The sequence below is a fragment of the Galeopterus variegatus genome, unplaced genomic scaffold (assembly GCF_000696425.1).
Source record: "Galeopterus variegatus unplaced genomic scaffold, G_variegatus-3.0.2 Scaffold3406, whole genome shotgun sequence".
Lineage (NCBI taxonomy): Eukaryota > Metazoa > Chordata > Mammalia > Dermoptera > Cynocephalidae > Galeopterus > Galeopterus variegatus.
The window spans coordinates 109182-123831 of NW_007729517.1; the positions used below are offsets into that span (position 1 = coordinate 109182).

Consider the following 14650-nt stretch of genomic DNA (forward strand, 5'->3'; position numbering starts at 1 on the left):
AGTTTACAAATGTGATTGTAAACTTGTCCATTTCTGGACTATATATTAAGCACATGGATTGGTTTCTTTGCAGTCAGGAGAGAGTTGTAAGATAGACGAATCACTGAAGTTCTGATTTATTTGAATAAGAAGTAGATACAGAGAACAATCTTTGCCTATATATGTATTAATACTAAACATATATGTATAGATAAAGAATAAAAATATATAAATCCAATATATCTACTACTTTACTAATGTAAATAATCATTTCAATTTTTAAAATTTGCCGTATCTATAACACCAATCAATGAAGGGGTTAGTACTTGCCTAAATTATGGTAGTACGATTAGACAGGTCAGCGTCCTATAAAAAAATCTGTTTTTAACATTTTCTATTGCCTTTGGACATTTATGATTGGAACTAGTTGCTAATTTACATTTCCTCATGGAGCACAATAAATATGAGAGATCTTTACAATAGCCTCTATAGGTTTAAATTATTTTTTTAAATATACATGCCAAAGGTTAATTATTTTTCAGAGAAACTGATGTTATCCTTGGGAGTAATTTTGAGTTATTTATTATCTTTCTTGAAGTTAATTATATTAATTGTTGATACTGGATTAACAATGTGAAATGGAAGAATGCTAATTAATTGAATAAGCATTTTTTTACATTTTCTTCTGTTTCAGTTGATTTATCTTTAGTGAATAAAAATGAAAATGCCATCTATTTCTTGGGAAATTCTCTTGGCCTTCAACCAAAAATGGTTAAACAATATATCGAAGAAGAACTAGATAAGTGGGCCAAAATGTAAGTATTGTTTTAAAAGCTACTATTCTACATCTCATACAAGAGTTGTAAAAAACACACTAGGTGGTCTAATACTTGAAAAGATATATAATAGAATCCTAGTACTTTGGGGCAGACAGAAACCCTAGGGATCGTGCTGTTCAATACTCTGATTTTACTGATGAAATAACTAAAATTCAGAATATGGTCACGTGACAAGTTAGTGGCAGACACAAGAGTAAAACTTGTTTAAGTCACTCACCTGTGTTGACACATCTAAATCATATGTAGTGATTTGCTCTGATTTTACTGATAAAATAACTAAAATTCAGAATATGGTCACATGACAAGTTAGTGGCAGACACACAGAGTAAAACTTGTTTAAGTCACTCACCTGTGTTGACACATCTAAATCATATGTAGTGATTTTATTTCTTTAATGACCAACAAAGGAGTTAATATTTAGAATTTTAGTTTTTTCATGATTAGTTCTTGACTAACTATCAATACTTACTTTTGTAAATAAGGAAATAAAACTTGTTGAGGAGGCCAGAGATTGGATGAAGTTGGAGGCACTTTTCTTCCCAAACCAACTAGGATTTATTGAGACAAAAGATGCTCCATTTGAGCTTATCTAAGCAGGTTTGCTCCAACCATGAGGGAGTCTTAAATCAGGACACTTTTCCCCCATCTCTTCTGCTGTACTTTTGTTCTTCTGACTATGAAACCCTTCACACTCTCTCCTTACTTGAATTCTTACCCTCTGTAAACCCAACCTTCTCACCCACATTGATTATCCCTCCCCAAATGTCACTACTCTTGGGTAGGCAGTTTAGAGGTATCTATTCTCATTAGTTTCACATTCCTAGCTGTATTATAAACCCCTTCAGGAAAAAAACCTAGTCATGTCTTTTCTCTCCTTCCCCAGTAATTACTGTTAAAGTTGAAACTAGAAATATTTTTTAAATATTTAAACTTTAAAAATTGTATTTCTAAAATTCTAAACATTTAAATATCTTTAAATATTTAACATATTTAAAATAACTAAAAGTATTTTTAAAATATTTTTTGACTATTTGAAACTGAAAAATTGATATGAGGGTGAGTCAAGTTTTGTCTGTCAGGAAACAAAATATCAGAAATATGAAACCGAAGTAAGAATTCCGATGCAAGACATTTAGTGCTCATAGGATATTTTCTCTACCTTACTTCCTTTTCATGCTACTGATCTTTCATTTGGGAATAGTACCTTTTCTTTAAAGATAAGTTTACATTGACCGTGCTAATGATTACTACCATAACTATTAGATAATGCTGAAAAGTTCTTAATTTTAGTGGTTAAGAATATAAATTCACAACTTAATGCAAGAATGACAAAAGTTTATATAATTTATTAAGCCTGTTATAACTTTATCTGCATAACTTTTATGCATAAATTGCAAAATACATATCATCACATTTGGGAGCATTTTGCACTAGCAGGTTTTAGTATTTAATAAATGAGGGTCATAGTTAATAAAAATGGTTAATATTCATTTTTGGCCATAATGTAAAAGAGAGCAGAGAATTAGATTGAATGAATTTGAACTTTAGAGTGTCCTTGCCTCTTGGATATTCATTCAGCAAGGCTGTGCATTTTTATCCTCTAGGCATTTAAAAAGGATGCTACACTGCTGTTCTATTCATGTCTTTATGGTTAATCCTACTTTAGTAAAGGGCTGGTTCATTATTTTCAAGACTTTAAAATTGCATTTCAGGAAAGTGCCTCTGTCATAACACTTGTCCTTCTATTGTTTTGTCTTTTACTTTTATATTTTCCCTTGTGATGATAGAAAATTTCATAACCTTAATTAAACCTTTTTATCTAATTTTCGTTAGATGATTCATAAAGGGGGTACATTTTAATGCTTTAGGTAATGTAAATTGAATTAAAGAAGACTTCTGAGCAAAAGATACCCATGCTATCATTGCTTTTTGCTTTCTTTGTTTTATTTAGTCTTCTTGCTTTAAGCTGTGGTGACCTAGTCAATGTCATGGCCCTGCCTGCCCACAAATGTCAGTGGTGTTTGAAGTGCACAATTATATTCCTGTTTCTTTCTACCTTACTCCCTACCTTTAATACCAAAAGTGTTTTCTCATTATTATTATTATTATTATTATTATTTTGCTCCTAAATATTTAGCTTAAAATCTCACTTCTGGCTTTTCCGGCTAAGCTTCTATTGCGAAGAAAACTTTTCTTTTCCAACTTAGAACTTAGGTCCAAGTGATCAGGGGTCTGTCAGTTAATTGACAACAGACAGAATAACAGGAGAAAAGTTTATTTTACACACAGGTGGCAGCACTCTTTAAGGAGTGGCTTGCTGAACAATTAATACCGGCTTAACCAAAGGGGGTAGTTTTAGGGCTTCATTAGGAAAATTTGGAAGGTTCTATTGGGTGTATTTAATCCTAATGCTAATAAACAGTATCCTTCCTGGCTGGAAGCTCCCCAGGAGGGAGATTAGTGGCAGCTGAATTTTTACTTCCTGGTACTGGTGCTAACGCTTATTCTTGCTCTAAGGGCAGGTCAATGACAGCTGTAGTTTTTGGAGGTTCTGCTTAAGTTTAGATAGTATTTCTTTCTGTGGCTGCTTTTTGTTCAGATATTTTCATTTTAAAGTAATCTTAATGCCACTTTGGTGGGCTGATGGTCCATTCAGTTTCTTTTCTGACTTTTGCTTTGGTTTCTGTACTAAATCATCCCTAAAGTGTTCAGCCTGCCTCTAGATCCAGGGCCTCCAATTATTGTGTTAAGTTTTACCTGATCACATTGTTCCCCTTCACCTCATTCAACCCCACTTCTGTCCTACTACTTGGCTGATACTCAAGTCAGGTTAGTGCCTCCCTCTCTTCTTGAACAAAGGAAGATTATGGGAAGGACTGAGTCAAAGTGAGCTACACATTTACTAAATAATGCACATTGAAATTTGTCACTTGGTTGGAAAGATAATATTAAAAATTTATCATCTTAACAGTAACATAAAAATTAGAGTGCTTTGACAAAGCGATATGTCACTCAGGGTATCAAGTCTCTGGCCATCCAAGGCCTGAACAGTAGGAAATGCCATTTGGTTCATGGCTGTCATCTTTTTCACAGTTGCAACCTATTGCTGACATACTGCCTACCATACTTATCTGCAGAATAAACCATTTCTGACCATAATGCAGCCTAATCTTGTAATTTATATGGCTAACATCTTTGGTTATTTATAGTAGCAGAAAGTCATACCTGAAAATGTATAATTTGTAAAGAAACAAACCTTATCCCTATAGTTTTGGAGGCTGGGAATTCCAAGGTTCAGGAGACACGTCTGGTGATTGCCTAATTAGTAGGAACTCTCTACAGAGTCCCTAAGTTACACAGGCTATCACATGGTGAAAGTGGCAGGAGTGTTTTTATGTGTTCACTTGCTCTCCTATATAGTTTTGGAGGCTGGGAATTCCAAGGTTCAGGAGACACGTCTGGTGATTGCCTAATTAGTAGGAACTCTCTACAGAGTCCCTAATTTACACAGGCTATCACATGGTGAAAGTGGCAGGAGTGTTTTTATGTGTTCACTTGCTCTCCTTATAAAGCCAACCAGTCTACTCTCTGATAACCCATTAAGACATTACCCATTAATTTATGAATGGATTAATCCATCCACAAGGGCATAGTCCTCATGATCCAATCACCTCTTATTAAGGCCCCACTTTTCAGATACCATAGTTGGATTTCTCACCTTCTTAACACTGTTACAATGGGGGTCAAGCTCCAACATGGGCTTGGGGGGACATTCAAACCACAGCACTGTCTTAGTTCATTTCTGCTGCTGCAACAAAATACCTGAGACTGGATAATTTACAAAGAACGGGAACTTATTTTCTCACAGTTCTGGATACTGGGAAGTCCAAGATCAAGGTGCTAGCAGATTTGGTGTCTGGTGAGGGCTACTCTCTTCTTCCAAGATGGAGCTTCTTGCTGTATCCTCACATGGTGGAAGGGGAGAACATCTTACTCCCACCTCTTTTATAAGGTGGTAATCCCATTCATGAGGGCTCTGCCCTCATGACCTAATCACCTCCTAAAGTCCACACCTCTTAATACTGTCACATTAGTGATTAAGTTTCAACATATGAATTTGGAGGGGACACATTTAGACTATAGCAAGATTCAAGTGATTTCTTCTAAAACTTGCTATTAAAGGCAAAACTGTGAAAATAGTTTCCTTAGGAGCAATTACCTCTGTATTTGTTTTGAAATGCTGATTATTCTTATTCTGCAATTTCATTTTCAACTTAATGGGATTTCTAAAGTAGATTAATAACACTTTACTTTGAAGGATATATTTGTATGTGAAATAACAATATTTAGATAATTTCAATATATTGAAATAGAAAACTTTTGGGGTGATCAGATCTATTTTGAAATATGATAATTGATTGTCAGCCCAAAAATGCTGTAACAATAAGAAGCAACAATATACTTGGACCCTGTGGGTCTGCTAGAATGGGTAGGCAATCAGCTTAAAGAATTTTGGAGGAATGTTTTATATTTTATATTAAAAATTTACTAATAGGGCCGGCCCGGTGGCGCACTGGAGGGTTCGGATCCCACATACAGACCGGTTCCCCCTCACTGGCTGAGTGAGGTGTGTGCGCAACACCGAGGGTTGCGATCCCGTTGCCAGTCCCAGTCCGGTACGGGCGCGACACTGAGGGTTGCGATCTGTTGCTGGACACGAAAAAAGACAAAAAAGGAAAAAAAAAAAATTTACTAATAGCCTAGATTATTTAAAGGAGAATAACATGGGTTAATAATCACAATGGTAAAGTTCAGCTGGAAGGGAAAGATATATCAGTCCTAAAGAACACATTATAAGTTGAGAAATGGATATTATGTTCCTAAGACAGAATCACAATATTTTAGGTCATCTGCATTATCAAATCTGCTAGATAAATGGTGTTTACACTTTTTCATAGGAGCAAAAGCATGCTACAGTTGCATCTTTATAGGGATTCTTCTAGGAAATATGACAGCTTAGGTAAGTTTCTTTCTTTCTTTATTTTATTTTGGCAGCTGGCCAGTACAGGGATTGAACCGTGGACCTTGGTGTTATCAGCACTGCGCTCTAACCAACTGAGCTAACCGGCCAGCACTAGGAAGGATTATTAAAAGAGGAAAATAGTCCACTGAATTACATATCAGGAACAAACCACCTGGTTTACAGACAATGACTCTCTTTACATAGTAGTGTGTATAGACAGGGCACTGATGCAGCATGCCAGAGAGGTGTGCTCTTAACAGTAACATAAAAATTAGAGTGCTTTGACAAAGCGATATGTCACTCAGGGTATCAAGTCTCTGGCCATCCAAGGCCTGAACAGTAGGAAATGCCATTTGGTTCATGGCTGTCATCTTTTTCACAGTTGCAACCTATTGCTGACATACTGCCTACCATACTTATCTGCAGAATAAACCATTTCTGACCATAATGCAGCCTAATCTTGTAATTTATATGGCTAACATCTTTGGTTATTTATAGTAGCAGAAAGTCATACCTGAAAATGTATAATTTGTAAAGAAACAAACCTTATCCATATAGTTTTGGAGGCTGGGAATTCCAAGGTTCAGGAGACACGTCTGGTGATTGCCTAATTAGTAGGAACTCTCTACAGAGTCCCTAATTTACACAGGCTATCACATGGTGAAAGTGGCAGGAGTGTTTTTATGTGTTCACTTGCTCTCCTTATAAAGCCAACCAGTCTACTCTCTGATAACCCATTAAGACATTACCCATTAATTTATGAATGGATTAATCCATCCACAAGGGCATAGTCCTCATGATCCAATCACCTCTTATTAAGGCCCCACTTTTCAGATACCATAGTTGGATTTCTCACCTTCTTAACACTGTTACAATGGGGGTCAAGCTCCAACATGGGCTGGGGGGACATTCAAACCACAGCACTGTCTTAGTTCATTTCTGCTGCTGCAACAAAATACCTGAGACTGGATAATTTACAAAGAACGGGAACTTATTTTCTCACAGTTCTGGATACTGGGAAGTCCAAGATCAAGGTGCTAGCAGATTTGGTGTCTGGTGAGGGCTACTCTCTTCTTCCAAGATGGAGCTTCTTGCTGTATCCTCACATGGTGGAAGGGGAGAACATCTTACTCCCACCTCTTTTATAAGGTGGTAATCCCATTCATGAGGGCTCTGCCCTCATGACCTAATCACCTCCTAAAGTCCACACCTCTTAATACTGTCACATTAGTGATTAAGTTTCAACATATGAATTTGGAGGGGACACATTTAGACTATAGCAAGATTCAAGTGATTTCTTCTAAAACTTGCTATTAAAGGCAAAACTGTGAAAATAGTTTCCTTAGGAGCAATTACCTCTGTATTTGTTTTGAAATGCTGATTATTCTTATTCTGCAATTTCATTTTCAACTTAATGGGATTTCTAAAGTAGATTAATAACACTTTACTTTGAAGGATATATTTGTATGTGAAATAACAATATTTAGATAATTTCAATATATTGAAATAGAAAACTTTTGGGGTGATCAGATCTATTTTGAAATATGATAATTGATTGTCAGCCCAAAAATGCTGTAACAATAAGAAGCAACAATATACTTGGACCCTGTGGGTCTGCTAGAATGGGTAGGCAATCAGCTTAAAGAATTTTGGAGGAATGTTTTATATTTTATATTAAAAATTTACTAATAGGGCCGGCCCGGTGGCGCACTGGAGGGTTCGGATCCCACATACAGACCGGTTCCCGCTCACTGGCTGAGTGAGGTGTGGGCACAACACCGAGGGTTGCGATCCCGTTGCCGGTCCCAGTCCGGTACGGGCGCGACACTGAGGGTTGCGATCTGTTGCTGGACACGAAAAAAGACAAAAAAGGAAAAAAAAAAAATTTACTAATAGCCTAGATTATTTAAAGGAGAATAACATGGGTTAATAATCACAATGGTAAAGTTCAGCTGGAAGGGAAAGATATATCAGTCCTAAAGAACACATTATAAGTTGAGAAATGGATATTATGTTCCTAAGACAGAATCACAATATTTTAGGTCATCTGCATTATCAAATCTGCTAGATAAATGGTGTTTACACTTTTTCATAGGAGCAAAAGCATGCTACAGTTGCATCTTTATAGGGATTCTTCTAGGAAATATGACAGCTTAGGTAAGTTTCTTTCTTTCTTTATTTTATTTTGGCAGCTGGCCAGTACAGGGATTGAACCGTGGACCTTGGTGTTATCAGCACTGCGCTCTAACCAACTGAGCTAACCGGCCAGCACTAGGAAGGATTATTAAAAGAGGAAAATAGTCCACTGAATTACATATCAGGAACAAACCACCTGGTTTACAGACAATGACTCTCTTTACATAGTAGTGTGTATAGAACATGATAAAGGTGTAAAACACCAATTGTGATTTGGCTCATTTCGATTTAAATACTTGGGGATCTATTTACACTTAGGTGTAGCGTTGTTGAAAATAATACAGCTGATGCTGTTTATGTGTTTCCTACAGTGATTTATATATGCTACCAGTGGTATTCAGATCATTTTAGATGGCAAATGTGTTAACATTTTGAGAAAAGTTATGTATTCAGTTAGGTTGAATATTCACCACTGCCTGAAATCTTATGTGAAATTTAGGGTACCGAGCAAAAAAAAATAATGAAATTTTAGCAATTGGAGTAGTGTTATTTGGAAATATTTGAAGGACTTAGGGAAACCCTGACTTTCAAAATGCTTTTTCAAACCTCATTCCCTTATAAGCAAGTATAAAAATATCATTGCTTTGTCCCATTTGGATCTTGGCTTGTAATCAGAAGACAAAATCAAGTTGGGCTGGAGGGGACACGGAAATTAGAGTGAAAAAAAATAGGATTTATATGCAGAAAGAATTATGGCAACTGTCAAATCATTAAAATTCAGAGAATATCTTGTTTATTAAAAGATAATTATTGAATCTCTGCTGTGTATCAGGACTTGTGTTAGGCACTGACGACTTGCCGTCCTCATCATCATGGACATCCCAGTAAAGGAAGATACCAAAAAACTGTAAAATTAATATACATACATAAGCAAGTAAAATACAAAAAAATATAAAGCTTATCATGATCTATGCTACAAAAGATATGTAATTTTCCAGTTGATGGAGGACTGAATACATTTAACTACTCTTTTTTTCTTCAGTCTCACTAAAGAACTCTTACTGGAATTAGAAAAAATAAAAATGTGTTGAACCCAAAGGACAAAATGGAATGGCAAAGGAGATGATAGCAATGACATTTAGGGAACTGGCTAGTAGGTGAACAAGTAATAACTGCCTTTGGTTAAAAAAAAAAAAAAAAAAAAAAAAAGGTTAATCAAATCCTGATCTCCCGATGGTGCAAAATGAAAAGCCACCTGCTTTACCTTGAAGATCCTTCAGAGGCTTGGGAATTACTCAAATTAAGCACCTCTAGAAGTGGGGGTGAAGATAGGAAGACACACAGAGAGATTTTTTGAAAGTCTGTCTAAAATGTAGTTAGTGTACCAGATCCCCTTGCCCCTCCTTACTGCTGGTGAGTCCTCCTACATCCCCACTCCAGGAGAAGACTGGAGGATTAGTCTCTGGAGAAGGGAGAAGAAAGGGTCTCAGGTGAGGACATGTATACTGTATTAGTCAGCCAAGGCTGCCATAACAAAATACCACACACTGGTATTCTTAAACAACAGAAATTTATTTTCTCACAGTTCCAGAAGCTGGAAGTCCATGATCAAGGTGCCTTCAGGGTTGATTTCTGGTGAGGGCTCTCTTCCTGTCTTGTAGATGACTGCCTTCTCCCTAGGAGCCCCTGTGGCCTTTCTTTTGTGCATGGGAGAAGAGAAAGTGATCTCTGATTTGTCTTCCTCTACTTATAAGGATACCAGTATTATTAGATTAAGGCCTCACCCTGATGACCTCATTTAACCTTAATTACCAATTTATAGTCTCCATCTCCAAATACACTTGCACTGGAGATGAGTATTTCAACATATGAATTTGGGAAAACCCACTTCAGTCCATAATATACACCATAGTGGAAACAAAAGGTTAAATATGTGTTTATCCACTTGTGCTCTAATTTAGCTGCCAGTACCCAGGCAGGAGACTGGACAAGTCTCTCTGTGACATGTGGGCAATCTGAAGAGACTGACATGATAGGGTTTCCCAGCACAATGGCCCAGTGGGATCACCTTTCAACAAACCCCACCATGTGCACAGAGGCAAAGGCACTCGTGTTTAATACACCCAGATTACAAAACTTTCAAGGAAAATCTGTTTTTAGTTTATAAACCACATGAATATGTTAACCTATTCAAAAAATTAAAAAAAAAAACTCAATCAAAGAATTGCAAGCAAGAAAGGAAGCTCTATTTCTTATTAGTTGTTGTTGAGTAATCATTACACTATACAAATTTCTGTTTTCTAAGGCTGTATTATAGAATCAGAATTTTGACTTCTAATTTAAGATAACATTGAGTACAAAGTGAAAATGTTCTCCCCTATGACAAGCACAGAGAAATGATAGGAAAAAACAATTAAATTAACAAATATGTATTAAGGCTGTATTATAGAATCAGAATTTTGACTTCTAATTTAAGATAACATTGAGTACAAAGTGAAAATATTCTCCCCTATGACAAGCACAGAGAAATGATAGGAAAAAACAATTAAATTAACAAATATGTAACACTAGTAAAAAAAATAAATAAAGATCTCCATAGACCAGAAATATTGCTATTTCTGAAGAGAGGAGCATTTGGAAGTCTGGAAGTGCAGTATTTGGGGGGCAGCACATGCAGCCAAGCTCAGTATGAAGGACCTGAGTCAGGGACTTTCATAAGAAGCCTCAGGCGCATCTGTGTAGCCCTGGATGCTTGGGTCTGGAAACCAGGGCTAGAATCTTTGAGCCAGGTCTGGTAAAGGCCAAAACTCCTGCCACACCAGTAGGTTCTCAGGAACCCAGAGCACCTGATCAGGCTGTCGGAATTATCTAGAGGAGTATATATTCCCAGGGAGGAAATTCCCACCTGAACAATCCTGGAATGCATTTAGGGGTGTGATAAGTGGTTGTTTAATAAAGCCTTTATTTGTGTTCATTTTTTAGAAGCCAATTGTATTCATTTAAATGTGTAACATGTAAGTAAAAAAAACCTGAAAAAAAAATCCTGGATTAATTTAACCAGATAATGTTATGTTTTTCTTAGATGTGGAATTTTTTTCTTTATTAGGTTTGCTTTCAGAACATAAACTGCATTCTAATACTGTTATTTTGTGCTTAACATTTATCATCCTCCAAAGAGGAGTTAGGATTTTTATATACAGGCCAGGAAAGTGATAAGGTAGTATTATTTAGTGAGATTTATTTATGAAGTCAATAAACCCTGAAAGAAGGTTTCCTTCGACCATTTAAAAGTTTACAGCTCTATTGCACCTTATTAAATATGCAAATGTTTCGTTGCCCAGTGAACACACGTATGTCACATAAAGATCACTGAAATTTCAAACCAGCCACCTCTCATTATATTTGCTAGGGGAAACCAAAAAAATTAAAAGACTGTAAATATTCAGTCTTGTTTTAAAAAGTAAAGAAACTAAACTTATTTCAATTTTTTTTTTAAAGAAAATTGGTCAACCCTGGATTTAGGGAGTTATCTGTGTTTGAAATACCACACAATGTAATAGAATACATATTCTGAGATATTTTCCAATATCAGCAACCAATTATCTGACAACAAAACCGGGTGTTCATCAATTCAGTTCTGACACTGACTTCTCAAAGTTGGTGCATACTCCACGGGTTAAGGTCTCATCCCAGTAGACTGCCCCCACTTCAGATGCCAGTCACAAGCTGGCCAGTTAGTTCAGTTGGTTAGAGCGTGATGCTAATAATACCAAAGTCAAAGGTTTGATCCCTGTACTGGCCAGCAAAAAAACAAAAACAAAAACAAAAAAACTAGAACATATGCCAGGGACCACCCATAACTTCAAAAGACCAGCTATAAATTTCGGGATTTCTGCAACCCCATCCTCAGGTTTGATAACTTGTTAGAGCAGCTATCAGAACTCAGGAAAACACTTCACTTATGTGTACCAGTTTATTATAAAGGTCATAACTCAGGAACAGTCAATGGAAGAGTTGCACAGGGCAAGAAATGGGGGTGGAGGTGGGGACAGGCTGTAGGTGTGGAGCTTCAATGCTTTCTTCAAACACACCACCCTCTCAAAACTTAGATGTGCTCCTCACCCAGAACCTCTCTGAATCTCACTGTTCAAAAGTTTTCATAGAGCTCAATCCCCAGTCCTCCTCTCCTCCTGGGAGGGCAGTGGGTGCAGCTGAAAGTTCCAAACATCTAATCACTTGGTCTTTCTGCTGAGTAGCCCCATCCTGAGACTATCTAGGGGCCCCGCCCTAAGACAGCTCCTTAGCATATACTGAGGTGTGATCTAAAGGGTCTTGTTATGAATAACAAAAGACATTTTTTATCACTGGGAAAATCCAAGTATTTCAGTAGCTCTGTGCCAGGAACTGGGAACAAAGACCAAATACTCCATTTCTTAATACACCACACTTATAGGACAAACTTCATTTAGTTTTCAGTATTGTTGTCTTTGGATGCCGTGTTAATTAAATTGGAGATGTTTGGTCTCAAAATATAATATGGGATATAAAAGACAACAATTATTTCTTGAAATGTCCAAAATCAGTTTTGTAGACATGAAACCCAATAAACAATATATATATAATTTTCCAAAGTCTCAAACTTTATGAGAAATGCATTGCCACATTTCATTTGAAATCCAGTAAATGAAGGTGAACTTTAATGGATATTTTGTTAAGTATCTGTTTTGTTCTCTACAATTCATAATTTATCAAGGGAACTATTTCTACTATTTTTTTGTTGACCAACAAAATACAAATTGACAGTATCTGCAAAAGTGAATTATAAGTAATATTTTAAAAGATTGATATTTACTTGTATTTTTAAAAATTTCAGTAACTATTATTTCCCAAATTTATTTACTTCTAAGATTGTATATATTAGTCAGAGAAATGTTCCTTAAGTCAGATTGAAAAATGAATGAGTTCACTCTGTTTGCTTTAATAGGAACAGATTCTTTTAGAAGTTATTTGTGTGTGTGTGCGTGTATGTGTGTGTTTATGTGTTCATTTTGTTAGCTGCATACCCTTTGCAGGTTCCTTTTTTGCCTTGGTTGGTTACTAGGAAGTTCTGAGAAAAATTTGGTCAAGTTTAAAGTAGCAAAAACATTTAGACATTTAGCAGCTTCTAATTTGTTTCTCATCTACATACCTTATGCTCTAGTGCTATTTTTTATTATTCCTCCTCACATTGTAATGCAAGAAACCTTAAACCCCCTTTTCAAGTAGATGTGGTTTAAAACATAAAATAATTAAAATAGTTGTTTGGTAACAACAGTAAAGAGTAGAAACAGTCAAATTTATTTTTCCTGTTTGCTAGGCTATCTAAATGTGTCATGAACAAACAGACATATTGTATATTTTGGGTCATGATCGAATCTTCCAGGTCCTTAAAACCACAGCCTTTATTTCACTATAAAATTTCTCAAAAACAAGCAACAAGAGGATAATAAAAATTATGATGTGTACAAATTGATAGTCAGAGTTGATAGGGAAGGGAGACAATGAGCAATCGTATTTATTCATAGACATAGAAAAGAATTTCAATTTCAGATGTGAAGAAAAACTATTAATAAAACATTTTATATAGAGCCAGTGCTGCAAAACATGGAATATTTCCTTATAATTAATGTCATATTATCAAGGTGCTAGAAATAAAATTGCTGAAGAATATTATTAGTAATATTATTAAACCTACTTCTCCCTAGGCACATAAAAATCACAAAGGACTAGATACGTGCATTTGGGCTTATAAAAATGTTGTCATGCAAACATAAATTTGCTTTATGAAACTTGTAGTTGACCCTTAGAGAAGCAATAATCCCTGGAAGCTTTCCCCACAGTTACAGACTCTTAGCCACACAGTAGCCACCCTAGAGGCCACAGAAATTTGCTACGTGAAAAACAGTATAAAGTACTTGCACTTAGCCTGATTACAAACCTGAAAACCAAATTCACAATAACATTTGCATCTGCATAATAAAATATGCAGAACATGATGGGGCAGTTATGAGAGCCATAATGAACCCTCTTATCAAATGTTGGCACATAGCAAAGGATCCATAAACTTTAGCTTCCCAGGCTTTGAGACAAGAAGGCAGCGCCTGTATTTAACTAAGCTTCACCTTTTGGTGAAGCAAAAAATGGTGGTAAATAAAATAAACAAGTAATAAGTAGGAAAACACTCTTCAGTTGAGACCTGTTCTCAAACCCATCTTGGATGAAGTGATTCAAATCTTGACATTTATTGCAGTGAATTGTACATCAATTATAATCTTCTAAAGTAAAGATCCTTTCAAATACTGATAACTTCCTGGAATCTTTTTTCCCCTAAAAAACTTATTCATTTATTTATTTTTGATTATACATATTTATGGGGGGGTACAGAGTTGACTATCAGTATTTGTGTACACTATGTGATGATCAAATCAATATTATTAGCATTTTCATCATTACAAATCATAATTACTCTTTGTCTCCCTTACCCAATTACTCCCTAATGCCCCTCCTCCACCTCTTTCCCACCTCAAGAAACTATAGGTCTTTTCTCTCCTGAAAGTTCAATGCTTTATTGTGGCTTGCCTTCCTTCCTTCCTTCCTTCCTTCCTTCCTTCCTTCCTTCCTTCCTTCCTTCCTT

The 14650-nt window shown here is 36.0% G+C and overlaps 1 protein-coding gene across 1 annotated transcript in view; it reads left to right on the forward strand.

Moving 5' to 3' along the window:
- KYNU (kynureninase) overlaps positions 1 to 14650 on the forward strand; it is a 124074-nt gene that overhangs the window by 34910 nt on the left and 74514 nt on the right. Inside the window, exons 3-4 of the mRNA XM_008584924.1 lie at positions 674 to 794; positions 5777 to 5838. Coding sequence (XP_008583146.1) covers positions 674 to 794; positions 5777 to 5838 — 183 coding nt within the window. The remainder of the gene's footprint in view (positions 1 to 673; positions 795 to 5776; positions 5839 to 14650) is intronic.